The sequence below is a fragment of the Diorhabda sublineata genome, chromosome 4, assembly GCF_026230105.1.
Source record: "Diorhabda sublineata isolate icDioSubl1.1 chromosome 4, icDioSubl1.1, whole genome shotgun sequence".
NCBI classification, from domain to species: domain Eukaryota; kingdom Metazoa; phylum Arthropoda; class Insecta; order Coleoptera; family Chrysomelidae; genus Diorhabda; species Diorhabda sublineata.
Window position 1 is genome coordinate 37,273,460 of NC_079477.1, and position 15,763 is coordinate 37,289,222.

At 39.4% G+C, this 15,763-nt stretch overlaps 2 protein-coding genes across 2 annotated transcripts; both read left to right on the plus strand.

Moving 5' to 3' along the window:
- Nucleotides 1-1,575: 1,575 nt before the first annotated feature.
- Nucleotides 1,576-4,992, plus strand: LOC130442899 (uncharacterized). The gene is made up of 4 exons (XM_056777293.1): nt 1,576-1,594; nt 3,483-3,521; nt 4,120-4,406; nt 4,464-4,992. Coding segments are annotated over exons 1-4 (798 nt in total). The 5' UTR covers nt 1,576-1,593; the 3' UTR covers nt 4,935-4,992.
- Nucleotides 4,993-14,805: 9,813 nt separating this feature from the next.
- Nucleotides 14,806-15,630, plus strand: LOC130443384 (E3 ubiquitin-protein ligase RING2 homolog spat-3-like). Its single transcript, XM_056777957.1, has 2 exons — nt 14,806-15,111; nt 15,169-15,630. Exons 1-2 carry the CDS (start codon nt 14,806-14,808, stop codon nt 15,628-15,630), a joined length of 768 nt encoding a protein of 255 aa, XP_056633935.1.
- The last annotated feature ends 133 nt before the right edge of the window (nt 15,631-15,763 follow it).

The following is a 15,763-nucleotide window of genomic DNA, read 5'->3' on the forward strand; positions in this document are numbered from 1 at the left end:
TGCATCTCGATATCGTTTTTCTCATTCGAGATATAACATTTTATAATTTGTATCCACAACTAAATGGTTTATTTGAAAATTTGAAATAAAAAAAAATAAATAAACGCGTTATTTCATGTTTTAGAAGTAGGTTTTTCAAAAGTGAAATAAATTATCATTAAAATAGCGAAAACCGTATCTCGATATCGTTTTTCTCATTCGAGATATAACATTTTATAATTTGTATCCACAACTAAATGGTTTATTTGAAAATTTGAAATAAAAAAAATAAATAAGCGCGTTATTTCATGTTTTAGAAGTAGGTTTTTCAAAAGTGAAATAAATTATCATTAAAATAGCGAAAACCGTATCTCGATATCGTTTTTCTCATTCGAGATATAACATTTTATAATTTGTATCCACAACTAAATGGTTTATTTGAAAATTTGAAATAAAAAAAATAAATAAGCGCGTTATTTCATATTTTAGAAGTAGGTTTTCCAAAAGGAAAATAAATTATCATTAAAATAGCGAAAACCGTATCTCGATATCGTTTTTATCATTCGAGATATAACATTTTATAATTTGGGTTCACAACTAGTTAATAACCAGACCTCGTAAAAGGATAAATAATTGTTCAAAGGATAAGAAAGCAAACGGAATTTTGTTTTTGTTATAACGAAAACATTTATTTCAAATGAAAAATGCAAAAAATTATGATAGGACCGTACTGGCCCGTGGGGAAACTTTTAACGATACATTTTCCTTCGGGCCCAGAGCATTTTTTCTTCAGTCATTTTATTTCGAAGTAGATAATTAAAAAAATCAGTTTCCAATCGGCTTTTTATGATCGATATCATTCTATATTTACTCGGTACCTAACCACTGTATTGCGACTCGCTCCGAACTAAATACAGCGAACTTTTCATCATGAATCATCGTTGGTTATAGAAAATTCGAAACCATTGTTCAGACGACTGATACTATATAGTGATTTATCGTAGGTCATGGAAAAAGCGCGCAGAATACTGATCGATTCCATTGAACGACGTTTTTCGATTCGAATTTTCAGTAATTTTCAAACCCTAAGGATTTAAATTGTTGAAACAATCCACGATTGGTGTGTTTATAAATTTTACGGAGAAATTTTGGAAAAAATGAAGCTAAACATTCCTAACCTCAAAGTTTTATTGAAAAAATAAACAATTCTGGTTTGTTTCTTTGTTAGATCGTACAACCCTCGTAAATTTTGTAGTTTATGACATTGGGTTTTTATATTTGAATTCAAATTCGTTCTATAAACAATTAAGATATTAAATTCATAAATTTCGAGCGCAAAAACCCTCAGGTAAGACGTAAACCCTTTTATACTGAGAAAAAGTCATAATTTCCTTTCACAATTCATATTTATTAGATCCTGTATGTTTGAATTAAGTTACCGGCAGATTTATAATTAAAAATTGTCACATTTAAGATCGGAATAATAAAGTAACAGCAATTGAGTTGAGCCCCTCCAAATAAAACAATTTTACGCTTTAGTATAAATAACGGCGCTCTGATGGAGTCGTCAGTCTCTTCACCATCCTCCTCCTAAGATACACTGAGAACCAACTAAGTAAGTACGTTAAAAAATTTATTTCGAGATCAAAAAATTACTAAGTGACATATTGAGGCTATGATTTTGATTTTTTTAACGATAAAATATTTAGAAACTAATTCATAGTATCAAAAATTGAAAAAAAAACATCGAAAAAGTGACATGATAAAGATATTGGTCAACAAACATTTCCGTGATATAAGTTTCGACGAGAAATGAACCGACAGTTTCACTTTTGGTGATAAAACAACATCTAGAGACATCGTGTTTCGATAGATCAAAAAAATTACTTGATAGGATCAATATTATGAATTTATTTACCAAAAAATTGAAAAATACAAAGTTGTTTGTTTCGTGGAATGATAATAAGGATATGATTTTGATTTTTTTAATGATAAAATATTTAGCAACTAATTCATAGTGTCAAAAATTGAAAAAAAACATCTAAAAAGTGACATGATAAAGAGATTAGTCAACGAACATTTCCGTGATATAAGTTTCGACGAGAAATGAACCGACAGTTTCACTTTTGGTGATAAAACAACATCTAGAGACATCGTGTTTCGATAGATCAAAAAAATTACTTGATAGGATCAATATTATGAATTTATTTACCAAAAAATTGAAAAATACAAAGTTGTTTGTTTCGTGGAATGATAATAAGGATATGATTTTGATTTTTTTAATGATAAAATATTTAGCAACTAATTCATAGTGTCAAAAATTGAAAAAAAACATCTAAAAAGTGACATGATAAAGAGATTAGTCAACGAACATTTCCGTGATATAAGTTTCGACGAGAAATGAACCGACAGTTTCACTTTTGGTGATAAAACAACATCTAGAGACATCGTGTTTCGATAGATCAAAAAAATTACTTGATAGGATCAATATTATGAATTTATTTACCAAAAAATTGAAAAATACAAAGTTGTTTGTTTCGTGGAATGATAATAAGGATATGATTTTGATTTTTTTAACGATAAAATATTTAGAAACTAATTCATAGTATCAAAAATTGAAAAAAAAACATCGAAAAAGTGACATGATAAAGATATTGGTCAACGAACATTTCCGTGATATAAGTTTCGACGAGAAATGAACCGACAGTTTCACTTTTGGTGATAAAACAACATCTAGAGACATCGTGTTTCGATAGATCAAAAAAATTACTTGATAGGATCAATATTATGAATTTATTTACCAAAAAATTGAAAAATACAAAGTTGTTTGTTTCGTGGAATGATAATAAGGATATGATTTTGATTTTTTTAATGATAAAATATTTAGCAACTAATTCATAGTGTCAAAAATTGAAAAAAAACATCTAAAAAGTGACATGATAAAGAGATTAGTCAACGAACATTTCCGTGATATAAGTTTCGACGAGAAATGAACCGACAGTTTCACTTTTGGTGATAAAACAACATCTAGAGACATCGTGTTTCGATAGATCAAAAAAATTACTTGATAGGATCAATATTATGAATTTATTTACCAAAAAATTGAAAAATACAAAGTTGTTTGTTTCGTGGAATGATAATAAGGATATGATTTTGATTTTTTTAACGATAAAATATTTAGAAACTAATTCATAGTATCAAAAATTGAAAAAAAAAACATCTAAAAAGTGACATGATAAAGAGATTAGTCAACGAACATTTCCGTGATATAAGTTTCGACGAGAAATGAACCGACAGTTTCACTTTTGGCGATAGAACAAAATCTTGAATCATTTAATTTTCTCGTACATAAAAATCGATGATAATATTTGATATTCCGAGGAACCTTTTAACGATTATATAAAATTTGTGATATTTTCAATAGCTGGTAAATCGCGTTTAAAAATTTCATTTTAAAAAATTCATTTTATATCGAATTCTGACAGTTTTTTTTCTGCTTCTAGTGAACATGTTCAAGTTTTTCGCCGTTCTCGCATTTGCTTGTAAGTATTAATTAAAAAAAATAATTTCATTCCATTCTACAACACCATGAAGATGATCTTTAGGATCCGAACAAACCAACTTCTTCGTAGACTTAATCTCAAGCATATAAATTCGAAATTACGAACATTTTATAAGAAACAATAAGGGAAATATCATCCCTGGTTATTAAGACAACCACGAAGTTGATTCTCTGGTTTTATTGGGTTCAGCAACACCATCAATGAGTCCATAACCCATTTTAAGTATAACCAAAGCCCAAGCTTCTGATTTCACTTATTTACTGCTCCAGTTATGGAATTACTGTGCGCTTACTGCCTTTTTAACCAAAAACCATCTTCATGTTGCACACATTGTGGACAATTACTTGTGGATGTAGGAAAAATAACCTGCAAGCCAAGTCTTCGTTGTGTAAGCACTACTTTGTGAAATTAAACGTGTTAGAGTCGAGAAGCTTTCGAGAATTTCAATTGGAACCTTTCAGAAGGTCCACTAAGTTAACTAGGAACCCAAAGATCATGCCAACCAATCATCACCTCCACAAGTTGTCTGCATATATACAAAATATTACAACTACTTATTGTTTATCTTTTATTCTAGTTTCAACAGTTTCTTCAGGAACTGTAAAGCATAAAAAAGAACCCGTAGTTCTTGAACCGTATCCAGAAGGTTCCTACGTTTCCTACAGTCACTTCGATGATAATAATCTGGGAGGTCACGGACACGGTCACGTAGACTACGACACCGGAAAAGCTACTGGTGCTGAATTAGCCAGTCTCGCACATAACTCAGCTTTACAAGCTAATAATGCAGTACAAAGTCAACATACAGCTGGAAGTCAAGCTGCTTTCGGAATAAAAAGCAGTTTAGCCAGTGCTGCTCAAGGGGTAAACCGATATAATCTATTAAATTAATAAATATTTGTACTCAATAATATGTTTTAGGCCGCGCAAGCCGCACAAGCCGCTTTAGTAGGTAAACAAGCTCTGGCTAGTAATTTGAAGAGACAATTGTACGAAGCCCAACAACAGCTCCAAGGTGAAGTAGCTTTATATCAACAAACCCAAGCCACGGCTCAAGCTGCCGAAAATACCGCCCACCAAGCCCAATCTCAATTGAACGCTTTAACGGCCGCAGTGACTGCTGCTCAAGCTGGAGCCCAGCAAGCTAGTCAAGCTGCTGGTGAAGCCGCGCAAGCTGCCGCCGCCCAGCACGCTATGGTGGTCGAAGCTAAGCAACGCATCAACCAGATCTCCGCCCAACTTCAGAATTGTTTGGCCGATTTGCATCAAACCGAACAGGCAGCTCAAAAAGCGGCCGCTTCGGCGCATCTGGCTCAATCCAACGCAGCTGCTGCGGGGGCTGCGGCCGCCGCCCACGGAAAGAATTACGGAGGATACGACTATCATCATTAGTGCTGCGACTTTTATTCCTTAGGATTTTTGTATTGAATTTTTTTTTAATAAAAAGCATCAACTGATATTTTTCTGTTTTACTAATTTCGATAACCGATTTTCCCTCTTCAGAGACTGAAAAACGACTAAAGTAGCTCCAAGATATCAGACTCCGTTGTGTAGGATGATAAAAAGAAGTCTAAGATACTAAATCGGGACTGTAGAGTGGATGAATACATCAAATTGCTGATTGAGGTTTAATATAAATAAAAAATTTCGAAATTTAATAAACGTGAAAATATTTTTGGTATAAACCATGTAAATATACAACTTTTGGTGTTTGCTGCAAGCGTAAAATTGGTTCTAACATACCTAATAAATTTTTTACCAATCAATAAATATCTTTGAAAGATTTGACGCTAAATTTTCCATACTATCTGCCAAAATTCGTCGTAAATCTTATGTAATGGTTTAAATATAAAGAAAACTGATAAATATGGAGAAATTAGGATAATTAGAGAAAACAAGGAAAAGTTTAGTAAATATATTTGTCGTATGGAATGATTTCTGTATACTAAGAAAGCCTTTTCTTTAATAATTGTCTTTGCTCTTCAAAATTCGTTACCTTTGAAGGAAGATTCTTCCTTAACATCAAGTCAAAGGATTTTTCTCCCCATTCTAATGAAACCTCGACGATATATGTCGAAGTTATGACAGGATTTTTTTCTCTACTTATATTCAGTTATTTTGCTTCTTCTATGAAGGTTTTGGTTCATCTGCAGCGATAAAACTAGGCACTTTCATTTCCTATAAGCCCCCAGATCCAGGAATTCTTCCATAACATCAAGCCTTAGCCCCACGTAAACTCAGTTCCTATGCTTCATCTATGGAGGTTTTGGTTTGTCTACAGCCTATAACCATGTTTTCCCTTTCTAGTATCTTATGATGTTCCTTCAGGAGCTTCGGGCTCCATCAGCAGTTGAATGTCTTCCAGTTTTGTCTGCTCATTTCCTCTCTAGGTCCAAGGATTCTTCCATAACATCAAACCGAAGGATTTTTCACCTCATACTGATGAAAGCTGGTCAAGACATGACAGGACTTTTACCCAACGTTTACTTAGTTCTTTTGCCTCATCTATGATGATTTTGGTTTGTATGCAGCCATATAACTAAAGCCATGTTTTCCCTTTCTAGTAGCTTCAGTCCCTATCAGCGGTTAAGTGTCTCCCAGCTTCGTCCGATCGTCGGCAGTTTCATTTCCTATAAGCCCCCAGATCCAGGAATTCTTCCATAACATCAAGCCTTAGCCCCACGTAAACTCAGTTCCTATGCTTCATCTATGGAGGTTTTGATTTGCCTACAGCCTATAACCATGTTTTCCCTTTCTAGTATCTTATGATGTTCCTTCAGGAGCTTCGGGCTCCATCAGCAGTTGAATGTCTTCCAGTTTTGTCTGCTCATTTCCTCTCTAGGTCCAAGGATTCTTCCATAACATCAAACCGAAGGATTTTTCACCTCATACTGATGAAAGCTGGTCAAGACATGACAGGACTTTTACCCAACGTTTACTTAGTTCTTTTGCCTCATCTATGATGATTTTGGTTTGTATGCAGCCATATAACTAAAGCCATGTTTTCCCTTTCTAGTAGCTTCAGTCCCTATCAGCGGTTAAGTGTCTCCCAGCTTCGTCCGATCGTCGGCAGTTTCATTTCCTATAAGCCCCCAGATCCAGGAATTCTTCCATAACATCAAGTCTTAGCCCCACGTAAACTCAGTTCCTATGCTTCATCTATGGAGGTTTTGGTTTGTCTACAGCCTATAACCATGTTTTTCCTTTCTAGTATCTTATGATGTTCATTCAGGAGCTTCGGGCTCCATCAGCAGTTGAATGTCTTCCAGTTTTGTCTGCTCATTTCCTCTTTAGGTCCAAGGATTCTTCCATAACATCAAACCGAAGGATTTTTGGCCTCATACCGATGAAACCCGGACAAGACATGACAGGACTTTTGCCCAACGTATACTTAGTTATTTTGCCCCATCTATAATGATCTTGGTTTGTCTGCAGCCATATAACTAAAGCCATGTTTTCCCTTTCTAGTAGCTTCGGTCCCTATCAGCGGTTAAGTGTCTCCCAGCTTCGTCCGATCGTCGGCACTTTCATTTCCTATAAGCCCCCAGATCCAGGAATTCTTCCATAACATCAAGCCTTAGCCCCACGTAAACTCAGTTCCTATGCTTCATCTATGGAGGTTTTGATTTGCCTACAGCCTATAACCATGTTTTCCCTTTCTAGTATCTTATGATGTTCCTTCAGGAGCTTCGAGCCCCATCAGCAGTTGAATGTCTTCCAGTTTTGTCTGCTCATTTCCTCCCTAGGTCCAAGGATTCTTCCATAACATCAAACCGAAGGATTTTTGGCCTCATACCGATGAAAGCCGGACAAGACACGACAGGACTTTTGCCCAACGTTTACTTAGTTCTTTTGCCTTATCTGTGATGATCTTGTTTGTCTGCAGCCATATAACTAGAGACATATTTTCCCTTTCTGGTAGCTTCAGTCCCCAGCTTTCCTATAAGCCCCTAGATCCAGGAGTTCTTCCATAACATCAAGCCTTAGCCCCACGTAAACTCAGTTCCTATGCTTCATCTATGGAGGTTTTGATTTGCCTACAGCCTATAACCATGTTTTCCCTTTCTAGTATCTTATGATGTTCCTTCAGGAGCTTCGAGCCCCATCAGCAGTTGATTGTCTTCCAGTTTTGTCTGCTCATTTCCTCCCTAGGTCCAAGGATTCTTCCATCACATCAAACCGAAGGATTTTTGGCCTCATACCGATGAAAGCCGGACAAGACACGATAGGACTTTTGCCCAACGTTTACTTAGTTCTTTTGCCTTATCTGTGATGATCTTGTTTGTCTGCAGCCATATAACTAGAGACATATTTTCCCTTTCTGGTAGCTTCAGTCCCCAGCTTTCCTATAAGCCCCTAGATCCAGGAGTTCTTCCATAACATCAAGTCTTAGCCCCACGTAAACTCAGTTCCTATGCTTCATCTATGGAGGTTTTGATTTGCCTACAGCCTATAACCATGTTTTCCCTTTCTAGTATCTTATGATGTTCCTTCAGGAGCTTCGAGCCCCATCAGCAGTTGAATGTCTTCCAGTTTTGTCTGCTCATTTCCTCCCTAGGTCCAAGGATTCTTCCATAACATCAAACCGAAGGATTTTTGGCCTCATACCGATGAAAGCCGGACAAGACACGACAGGACTTTTGCCCAACGTTTACTTAGTTCTTTTGCCTTATCTGTGATGATCTTGGTTTGTCTGCAGCCATATAACTAAAGCCATGTTTTCCCTTTCTAGTAGCTTCAGTCCCTATCAGCGGTTAAGTGTCTCCCAGCTTCGTCCGATCGTCGGCAGTTTCATTTCCTATAAGCCCCCAGATCCAGGAGTTCTTCCATAACATCAAGCCTTAGCCCCACGTAAACTCAGTTCCTATGCTTCATCTATGGAGGTTTTGATTTGCCTACAGCCTATAACCATGTTTTCCCTTTCTAGTATCTTATGATGTTCCTTCAGGAGCTTCGAGCCCCATCAGCAGTTGAATGTCTTCCAGTTTTGTCTGCTCATTTCCTCCCTAGGTCCAAGGATTCTTCCATAACATCAAACCGAAGGATTTTTGGCCTCATACCGATGAAAGCCGGACAAGACACGACAGGACTTTTGCCCAACGTTTACTTAGTTCTTTTGCCTTATCTGTGATGATCTTGTTTGTCTGCAGCCATATAACTAGAGACATATTTTCCCTTTCTGGTAGCTTCAGTCCCCAGCTTTCCTATAAGCCCCTAGATCCAGGAGTTCTTCCATAACATCAAGCCTTAGCCCCACGTAAACTCAGTTCCTATGCTTCATCTATGGAGGTTTTGATTTGCCTACAGCCTATAACCATGTTTTCCCTTTCTAGTATCTTATGATGTTCCTTCAGGAGCTTCGAGCCCCATCAGCAGTTGATTGTCTTCCAGTTTTGTCTGCTCATTTCCTCCCTAGGTCCAAGGATTCTTCCATCACATCAAACCGAAGGATTTTTGGCCTCATACCGATGAAAGCCGGACAAGACACGATAGGACTTTTGCCCAACGTTTACTTAGTTCTTTTGCCTTATCTGTGATGATCTTGTTTGTCTGCAGCCATATAACTAGAGACATATTTTCCCTTTCTGGTAGCTTCAGTCCCCAGCTTTCCTATAAGCCCCTAGATCCAGGAGTTCTTCCATAACATCAAGTCTTAGCCCCACGTAAACTCAGTTCCTATGCTTCATCTATGGAGGTTTTGATTTGCCTACAGCCTATAACCATGTTTTCCCTTTCTAGTATCTTATGATGTTCCTTCAGGAGCTTCGAGCCCCATCAGCAGTTGATTGTCTTCCAGTTTTGTCTGCTCATTTCCTCCCTAGGTCCAAGGATTCTTCCATAACATCAAACCGAAGGATTTTTGGCCTCATACCGATGAAAGCCGGACAAGACACGACAGGACTTTTGCCCAACGTTTACTTAGTTCTTTTGCCTTATCTGTGATGATCTTGGTTTGTCTGCAGCCATATAACTAAAGCCATGTTTTCCCTTTCTAGTAGCTTCAGTCCCTATCAGCGGTTAAGTGTCTCCCAGCTTCGTCCGATCGTCGGCAGTTTCATTTCCTATAAGCCCCCAGATCCAGGAGTTCTTCCATAACATCAAGCCTTAGCCCCACGTAAACTCAGTTCCTATGCTTCATCTATGGAGGTTTTGATTTGCCTACAGCCTATAACCATGTTTTCCCTTTCTAGTATCTTATGATGTTCCTTCAGGAGCTTCGGGCTCCATCAGCAGTTGAATGTCTTCCAGTTTTGTCTGCTCATTTCCTCTCTAGGTCCAAGGATTCTTCCATAACATCAAACCGAAGGATTTTTCACCTCATACTGATGAAAGCTGGTCAAGACATGACAGGACTTTTGCCCAACGTTTACTTAGTTCTTTTGCCTCATCTATGATGATCTTGGTTTGTCTGCAGCCATATAACTAGAGACATATTTTCCCTTTCTAGTAGCTTCATTCCCTATCAGCGATTAAGTATCTCCCAGTTTTGTTTGGTCGTGGACAATTCCATTTCCTCTGAGTCCTCTCCATGAGTCCAAATCAACTTTCACGTCTAAAAGGTAGGGACATGACTCCCTCGTAGAGTTTGCTATTCCGTGTTCAAAATAGGCTTCATCTTCGGCGTTAACCTTTTCATTGACGTAAAATTCTAGTCCAGCGGGCATACTGTTTAGCTAAAAGTACAGGAGAAAGTCGCTGGGAGCTAAATTTGGAAAATATGATGGACTTCATTGATTTGGAACGAGTGCATGAAGTACCATATTCTTCTTCTTCAAATATGGCCGTTTTATTCCTTCCAAGGCTCCAAAAAATCTAAATTATGGTCGCTGCTCATGGTTTTCACGTTTTTTAAGCTAATCGATTGATATTATACCATGGGCATCCCAAAATTCTGGTGCCATAACCTTGTCTAATGACTTTTGCTTCTGTCCACGATTTAAGAGTCGGTTCATCACGCGCAGTCCACTCGAATGACTATCGGTGTGAAATAATAATAATTTTAATACATATTGACCCAAAAAATCACTTGAACATCTTCAAACACCACCAAGATTAATGAATTCGTTGCTGTTGTAAGTTTGGGGATGATTTAGCAAAGTAGCAATCAATTTTTTGAATAGTTTCATAGACTTTTTGAACTATTGATCCACCAAGACGAGTTTCACGTTGAAGATCGAAGTTTTTTTGAGCTCTTTCGTACACTTTAACATTCCCCACGACCTCTTCAAGAACTAGACGCAGAAAATGACGAAAATTACGTCTCATAGTCAAAATAGATCGACTAGAAATGTTTATGATGTCGTTCAACCCATTTTTTTAATAAATTTTGACGCAAAATTCATACAAAAACGAGTCGTGATTCGTACTTACCGTTGTCCTGATTATTCACGCGCGATTTTAACAAAAAAAAATCACCGTAACGTCTTCTAACAAACTATTTAATAATACAACTGAAAATCAACAGTCGTTGACCAAGAGAATGCACAATTCGTGTTCCATTAATTTCATACCAATAAATTGGATCTAATAAATGGGAAAACCCCTCTTGCATTGGATTTTTGTATAAATAAATCTCGTTTTCTAAGTTGAATCAGTCTCCTTTCATCCTCCAAATACTACAAACCGAAGTAGATTCAACTTTTTGGTGAGTAACCTTTAAATAATGTATCTTTTACTACATTGTCAATTGCCTTCTGTTAATCAACGTAGCACATTATATGAAGTATTAGAGGTTAGTTTTACGATGTGACAGTTAGTGGTTGTACTTCAACTTGGTTCGTTTACCCTCTTTCATTTTCAATATCATCATCGCCCTCGCCATACGCCAAGAAGGCTCTCCAGAACTGGAGAGTCTTCCGGGTGCCACTGGAGTCATAAGATCTTGACTTGATTGCTTTCTTTAACCTATTATAACCGATTCCTGTCAATGGGTCAACCAGAACTCTCCTCCACCAACTATCTGTAGCCGTTTGAAGCTATGTCTGTTTAGAAGTTCAACCTTTTTCACTTCGTCGTCAATTTCATTGCCTCTAAGTCCCTAGAGAAGGTTTACCGCCTTTCTGCATTCTTCCAGAATCGTCTTCTGATAGGTGATCGAACTATGCAATACCGTCCTGCCAGGAAGCATCACCGTGAGTCCTTTCGGACCATGTCATCTCTGCACTTTATTCTTAAATAACTCCAGCCACCTCTAGTGCTTTCCAGGAGGATGCTTTCCGCTGTGAGTCCTTTCGGAACCTGTCACCTAAGTAGTTCGATCTTAACTGGGTCCAACTAGCTCTTTCAAGGGGCATCATGAAGATTCCTTCGTCCTTGAGACCTTTCGGACCACGCCACTTCTGCAGTTAGATTCCAGCTAGTTCCAGCCAGCTCTTATAGTGCTTCCCAGGAGGATGGTTTGCGCTGTGGGTCCTTTCGGAACCTGTCACTTAAGTAGTTCGATCTTAACTAGGTTCAGCCAGCCCTTTCAAGGGGCATCTTGAAGATTCCTTCTTGCTTGAGACCTTTCGGACCACGCCACTTCTGCAGTTAGATTCCAGCTAGTTCCAGCCAGCTCTTATAGTGCTTCCCAGAAGGATGGTTTGCGCTGTGGGTCCTTTCGGAACCTGTCACTTAAGTAGTTCGATCTTAACTAGGTCCAGCCAGCCCTTTCAAGGGGCATCTTGAAGATTCCTTCTTGCTTGAGACCTTTCGAACCATGCCACTTCTGCAGTTAGATTCCAGCTAGTTCCAGCCAGCTCTTATAGTGCTTCCCAGGAGGATGGTTTCCGCTGTGGGTCCTTTCGAAACCTGTCACTTAAGTAGTTCGATCTTAACTAGGTCCAGCCAGCCCTTTCAAGGAGTATCTTGAAGATTCCTTCTTGCTTGAGACCTTTCGAACCATGCCACTTCTGCAGTTAGATTCCAGCTAGTTCCAGCCAGCTCTTATAGTGCTTCCCAGAAGGATGGTTTGCGCTGTGGGTCCTTTCGGAACCTGTCACTTAAGTAGTTCGATCTTAACTAGGTCCAGCCAGCCTTTTCAAGGAGTATCTTGAAGATTCCTTCTTGCTTGAGACCTTTCGAACCATGCCACTTCTGCAGTTAGATTCCAGCTAGTTCAAGCCAGCTCTTATAGTGCTTCCCAGAAGGATGGTTTGCGCTGTGGGTCCTTTCGAAACCTGTCACTTAAGTAGTTCGATCTTAACTAGGTCCAGCCAGCCCTTTCAAGGGGCAACTTGAAGATTCCTTCTTGCTTGAGACCTTTCGAACCATGCCACTTCTGCAGTTAGATTCCAGCTAGTTCTTATAGTGCTTCCCAGGAGGATGGTTTCCGCTGTGGGTCCTTTCGAAACCTGTCACTTAAGTAGTTCGATCTTAACTAGGTCCAGCCAGCCCTTTCAAGGAGTATCTTGAAGATTCCTTCTTGCTTGAGACCTTTCGAACCACGCCACTTCTGCAGTTAGATTCCAGCTAGTTCCAGCCAGCTCTTATAGTGCTTCCCAGAAGGATGGTTTGCGCTGTGGGTCCTTTCGAAACCTGTCACTTAAGTAGTTCGATCTTAACTAGGTCCAGCCAGCCCTTTCAAGGGGCATCTTGAAGATTCCTTCTTGCTTGAGACCTTTCGAACCATGCCACTTCTGCAGTTAGATTCCAGCTAGTTCCAGCCAGCTCTTATAGTGCTTCCCAGGAGGATGGTTTCCGCTGTGGGTCCTTTCGAAACCTGTCACTTAAGTAGTTCGATCTTAACTAGGTCCAGCCAGCCCTTTCAAGGAGTATCTTGAAGATTCCTTCTTGCTTGAGACCTTTCGAACCATGCCACTTCTGCAGTTAGATTCCAGCTAGTTCCAGCCAGCTCTTATAGTGCTTCCCAGAAGGATGGTTTGCGCTGTGGGTCCTTTCGGAACCTGTCACTTAAGTAGTTCGATCTTAACTAGGTCCAGCCAGCCTTTTCAAGGAGTATCTTGAAGATTCCTTCTTGCTTGAGACCTTTCGAACCATGCCACTTCTGCAGTTAGATTCCAGCTAGTTCAAGCCAGCTCTTATAGTGCTTCCCAGAAGGATGGTTTGCGCTGTGGGTCCTTTCGAAACCTGTCACTTAAGTAGTTCGATCTTAACTAGGTCCAGCCAGCCCTTTCAAGGGGCAACTTGAAGATTCCTTCTTGCTTGAGACCTTTCGAACCATGCCACTTCTGCAGTTAGATTCCAGCTAGTTCTTATAGTGCTTCCCAGGAGGATGGTTTCCGCTGTGGGTCCTTTCGAAACCTGTCACTTAAGTAGTTCGATCTTAACTAGGTCCAGCCAGCCCTTTCAAGGAGTATCTTGAAGATTCCTTCTTGCTTGAGACCTTTCGAACCACGCCACTTCTGCAGTTAGATTCCAGCTAGTTCCAGCCAGCTCTTATAGTGCTTCCCAGAAGGATGGTTTGCGCTGTGGGTCCTTTCGAAACCTGTCACTTAAGTAGTTCGATCTTAACTAGGTCCAGCCAGCCCTTTCAAGGGGCATCTTGAAGATTCCTTCTTGCTTGAGACCTTTTGAACCATGCCACTTCTGCAGTTAGATTCCAGCTAGTTCCAGCCAGCTCTTATAGTGCTTCCCAGAAGGATGGTTTGCGCTGTGGGTCCTTTCGGAACCTGTCACTTAAGTAGTTCGATCTTAACTAGGTCCAGCCAGCCCTTTCAAGGAGTATCTTGAAGATTCCTTCTTGCTTGAGACCTTTCGAACCATGCCACTTCTGCAGTTAGATTCCAGCTAGTTCCAGCCAGCTCTTATAGTGCTTCCCAGAAGGATGGTTTGCGCTGTGGGTCCTTTCGAAACCTGTCACTTAAGTAGTTCGATCTTAACTAGGTCCAGCCAGCCCTTTCAAGGGGCATCTTGAAGATTCCTTCTTGCTTGAGACCTTTCGAACCATGCCACTTCTGCAGTTAGATTCCAGCTAGTTCCAGCCAGCTCTTATAGTGCTTCCCAGGAGGATGATTTCCGCTGTGAATCCTTTCGAAACCTGTCACTTAAGTAGTTCGATCTTAACTACGTCCAACTAGCTCTTCCAAGGGGCATCATGAAGATTCCTTCCTCCTTGAGACCTTTCGGACCACGCCACTTCTGAAGCTAGATTCCAGCTAGTTCCAGCCAGTTCTTATAGAGCCTTTTGAAATCAGTACTTTGTAACTCTGTCAGGAGGTATTATGAGGAATCCTTCCACCAACAAATTGGACCATTTGGTCATATTCATTTACTTATTATCATGATACGTAACTAGATCTTTTTTATTGATTTTCCAGTGAAAATGATCAAGATTTGTATGGTGATTGCTATTGTGATAACAGTATGTACTTCTGCTGTGAAACATAAGAAAGAAACCGCAGTTTTTGATCCGTTTCCAGAAAGTTCTTACACGTCTTATAGTCACTACAATGGAAATGAAGATCATGGACACGTTGACTACGACACCGGTAAAGCTACTGGTGCTGAATTAGCTAGTCTCGCACATAACTCAGCTTTACAAGCTAATAATGCAGTACAAAGTCAACATACAGCTGGAAGTCAAGCTGCTTTCGGAATAAAAAGCAGTTTAGCCAGTGCTGCTCAAGGGGTAAACCGATATAATCTATTAAATTAATAAATATTTGTACTCAATAATATGTTTTAGGCCGCGCAAGCCGCTCAAGCCGCTTTAGTAGGTAAACGAGCTCTGGCTAGTAATTTGAAGAGACAGTTAGTCGAAGCCCAACAACAGCTTCAAGGTGAAGTAGCTTTATATCAACAAACCCAAGCTACAGCCCAAGCTGCCGAAAGTACCGCCCACCAAGCCCAATCTCAACTGAATTCGTTAACAGCGGCAGTAACAGCAGCCCAAGAAGGAGCCCAACAAGCCAGTCGGGCAGCTAGAGACGCAGCTCAAGCTGCAGCCGCGCAACACGCAATGGTCGTCGAAGCCAAACAACGTATTAGTCAGTTGTCTTCTCAGCTTCAGAATTGTATAGCTGATTTGCAACAGACTGAAGCGGCGGCAGAAAAAGCCTCCGCCGCGGCTCATTTAGCTCAATCGAACGCTGCGGCTGCCGGAGCCGCAGCTGCAGGTCACGGCAAACACTACGGAGGATTTCACTAATTTATATTTTCAAACAATTTTTATAACTTTTTCGATTTTAATAAAATGATCGTTGGGAAATGTATTTTGGTTTCTTTGGGTTCCTTCGATAAACAGCATTTGCCGGAAATGGAGATAAATCTTTTTTTTACAC

Bases quoted from the DNA above. Each gene is read 5' to 3' on its own strand.
- LOC130442899 (XM_056777293.1), top strand. The intron at 3,522-4,119 runs GTAAGTATTAAT...CTTTTATTCTAG, and splicing joins CGCCGTTCTCGCATTTGCTT to TTTCAACAGTTTCTTCAGGA. The intron at 4,407-4,463 runs GTAAACCGATAT...AATATGTTTTAG, and splicing joins TAGCCAGTGCTGCTCAAGGG to GCCGCGCAAGCCGCACAAGC.
- LOC130443384 (XM_056777957.1), top strand. From the start codon at position 14,806: ATGATCAAGATTTGTATGGTGATTGCTATTGTGATAACAGTATGTACT. The intron at 15,112-15,168 runs GTAAACCGATAT...AATATGTTTTAG, and splicing joins TAGCCAGTGCTGCTCAAGGG to GCCGCGCAAGCCGCTCAAGC.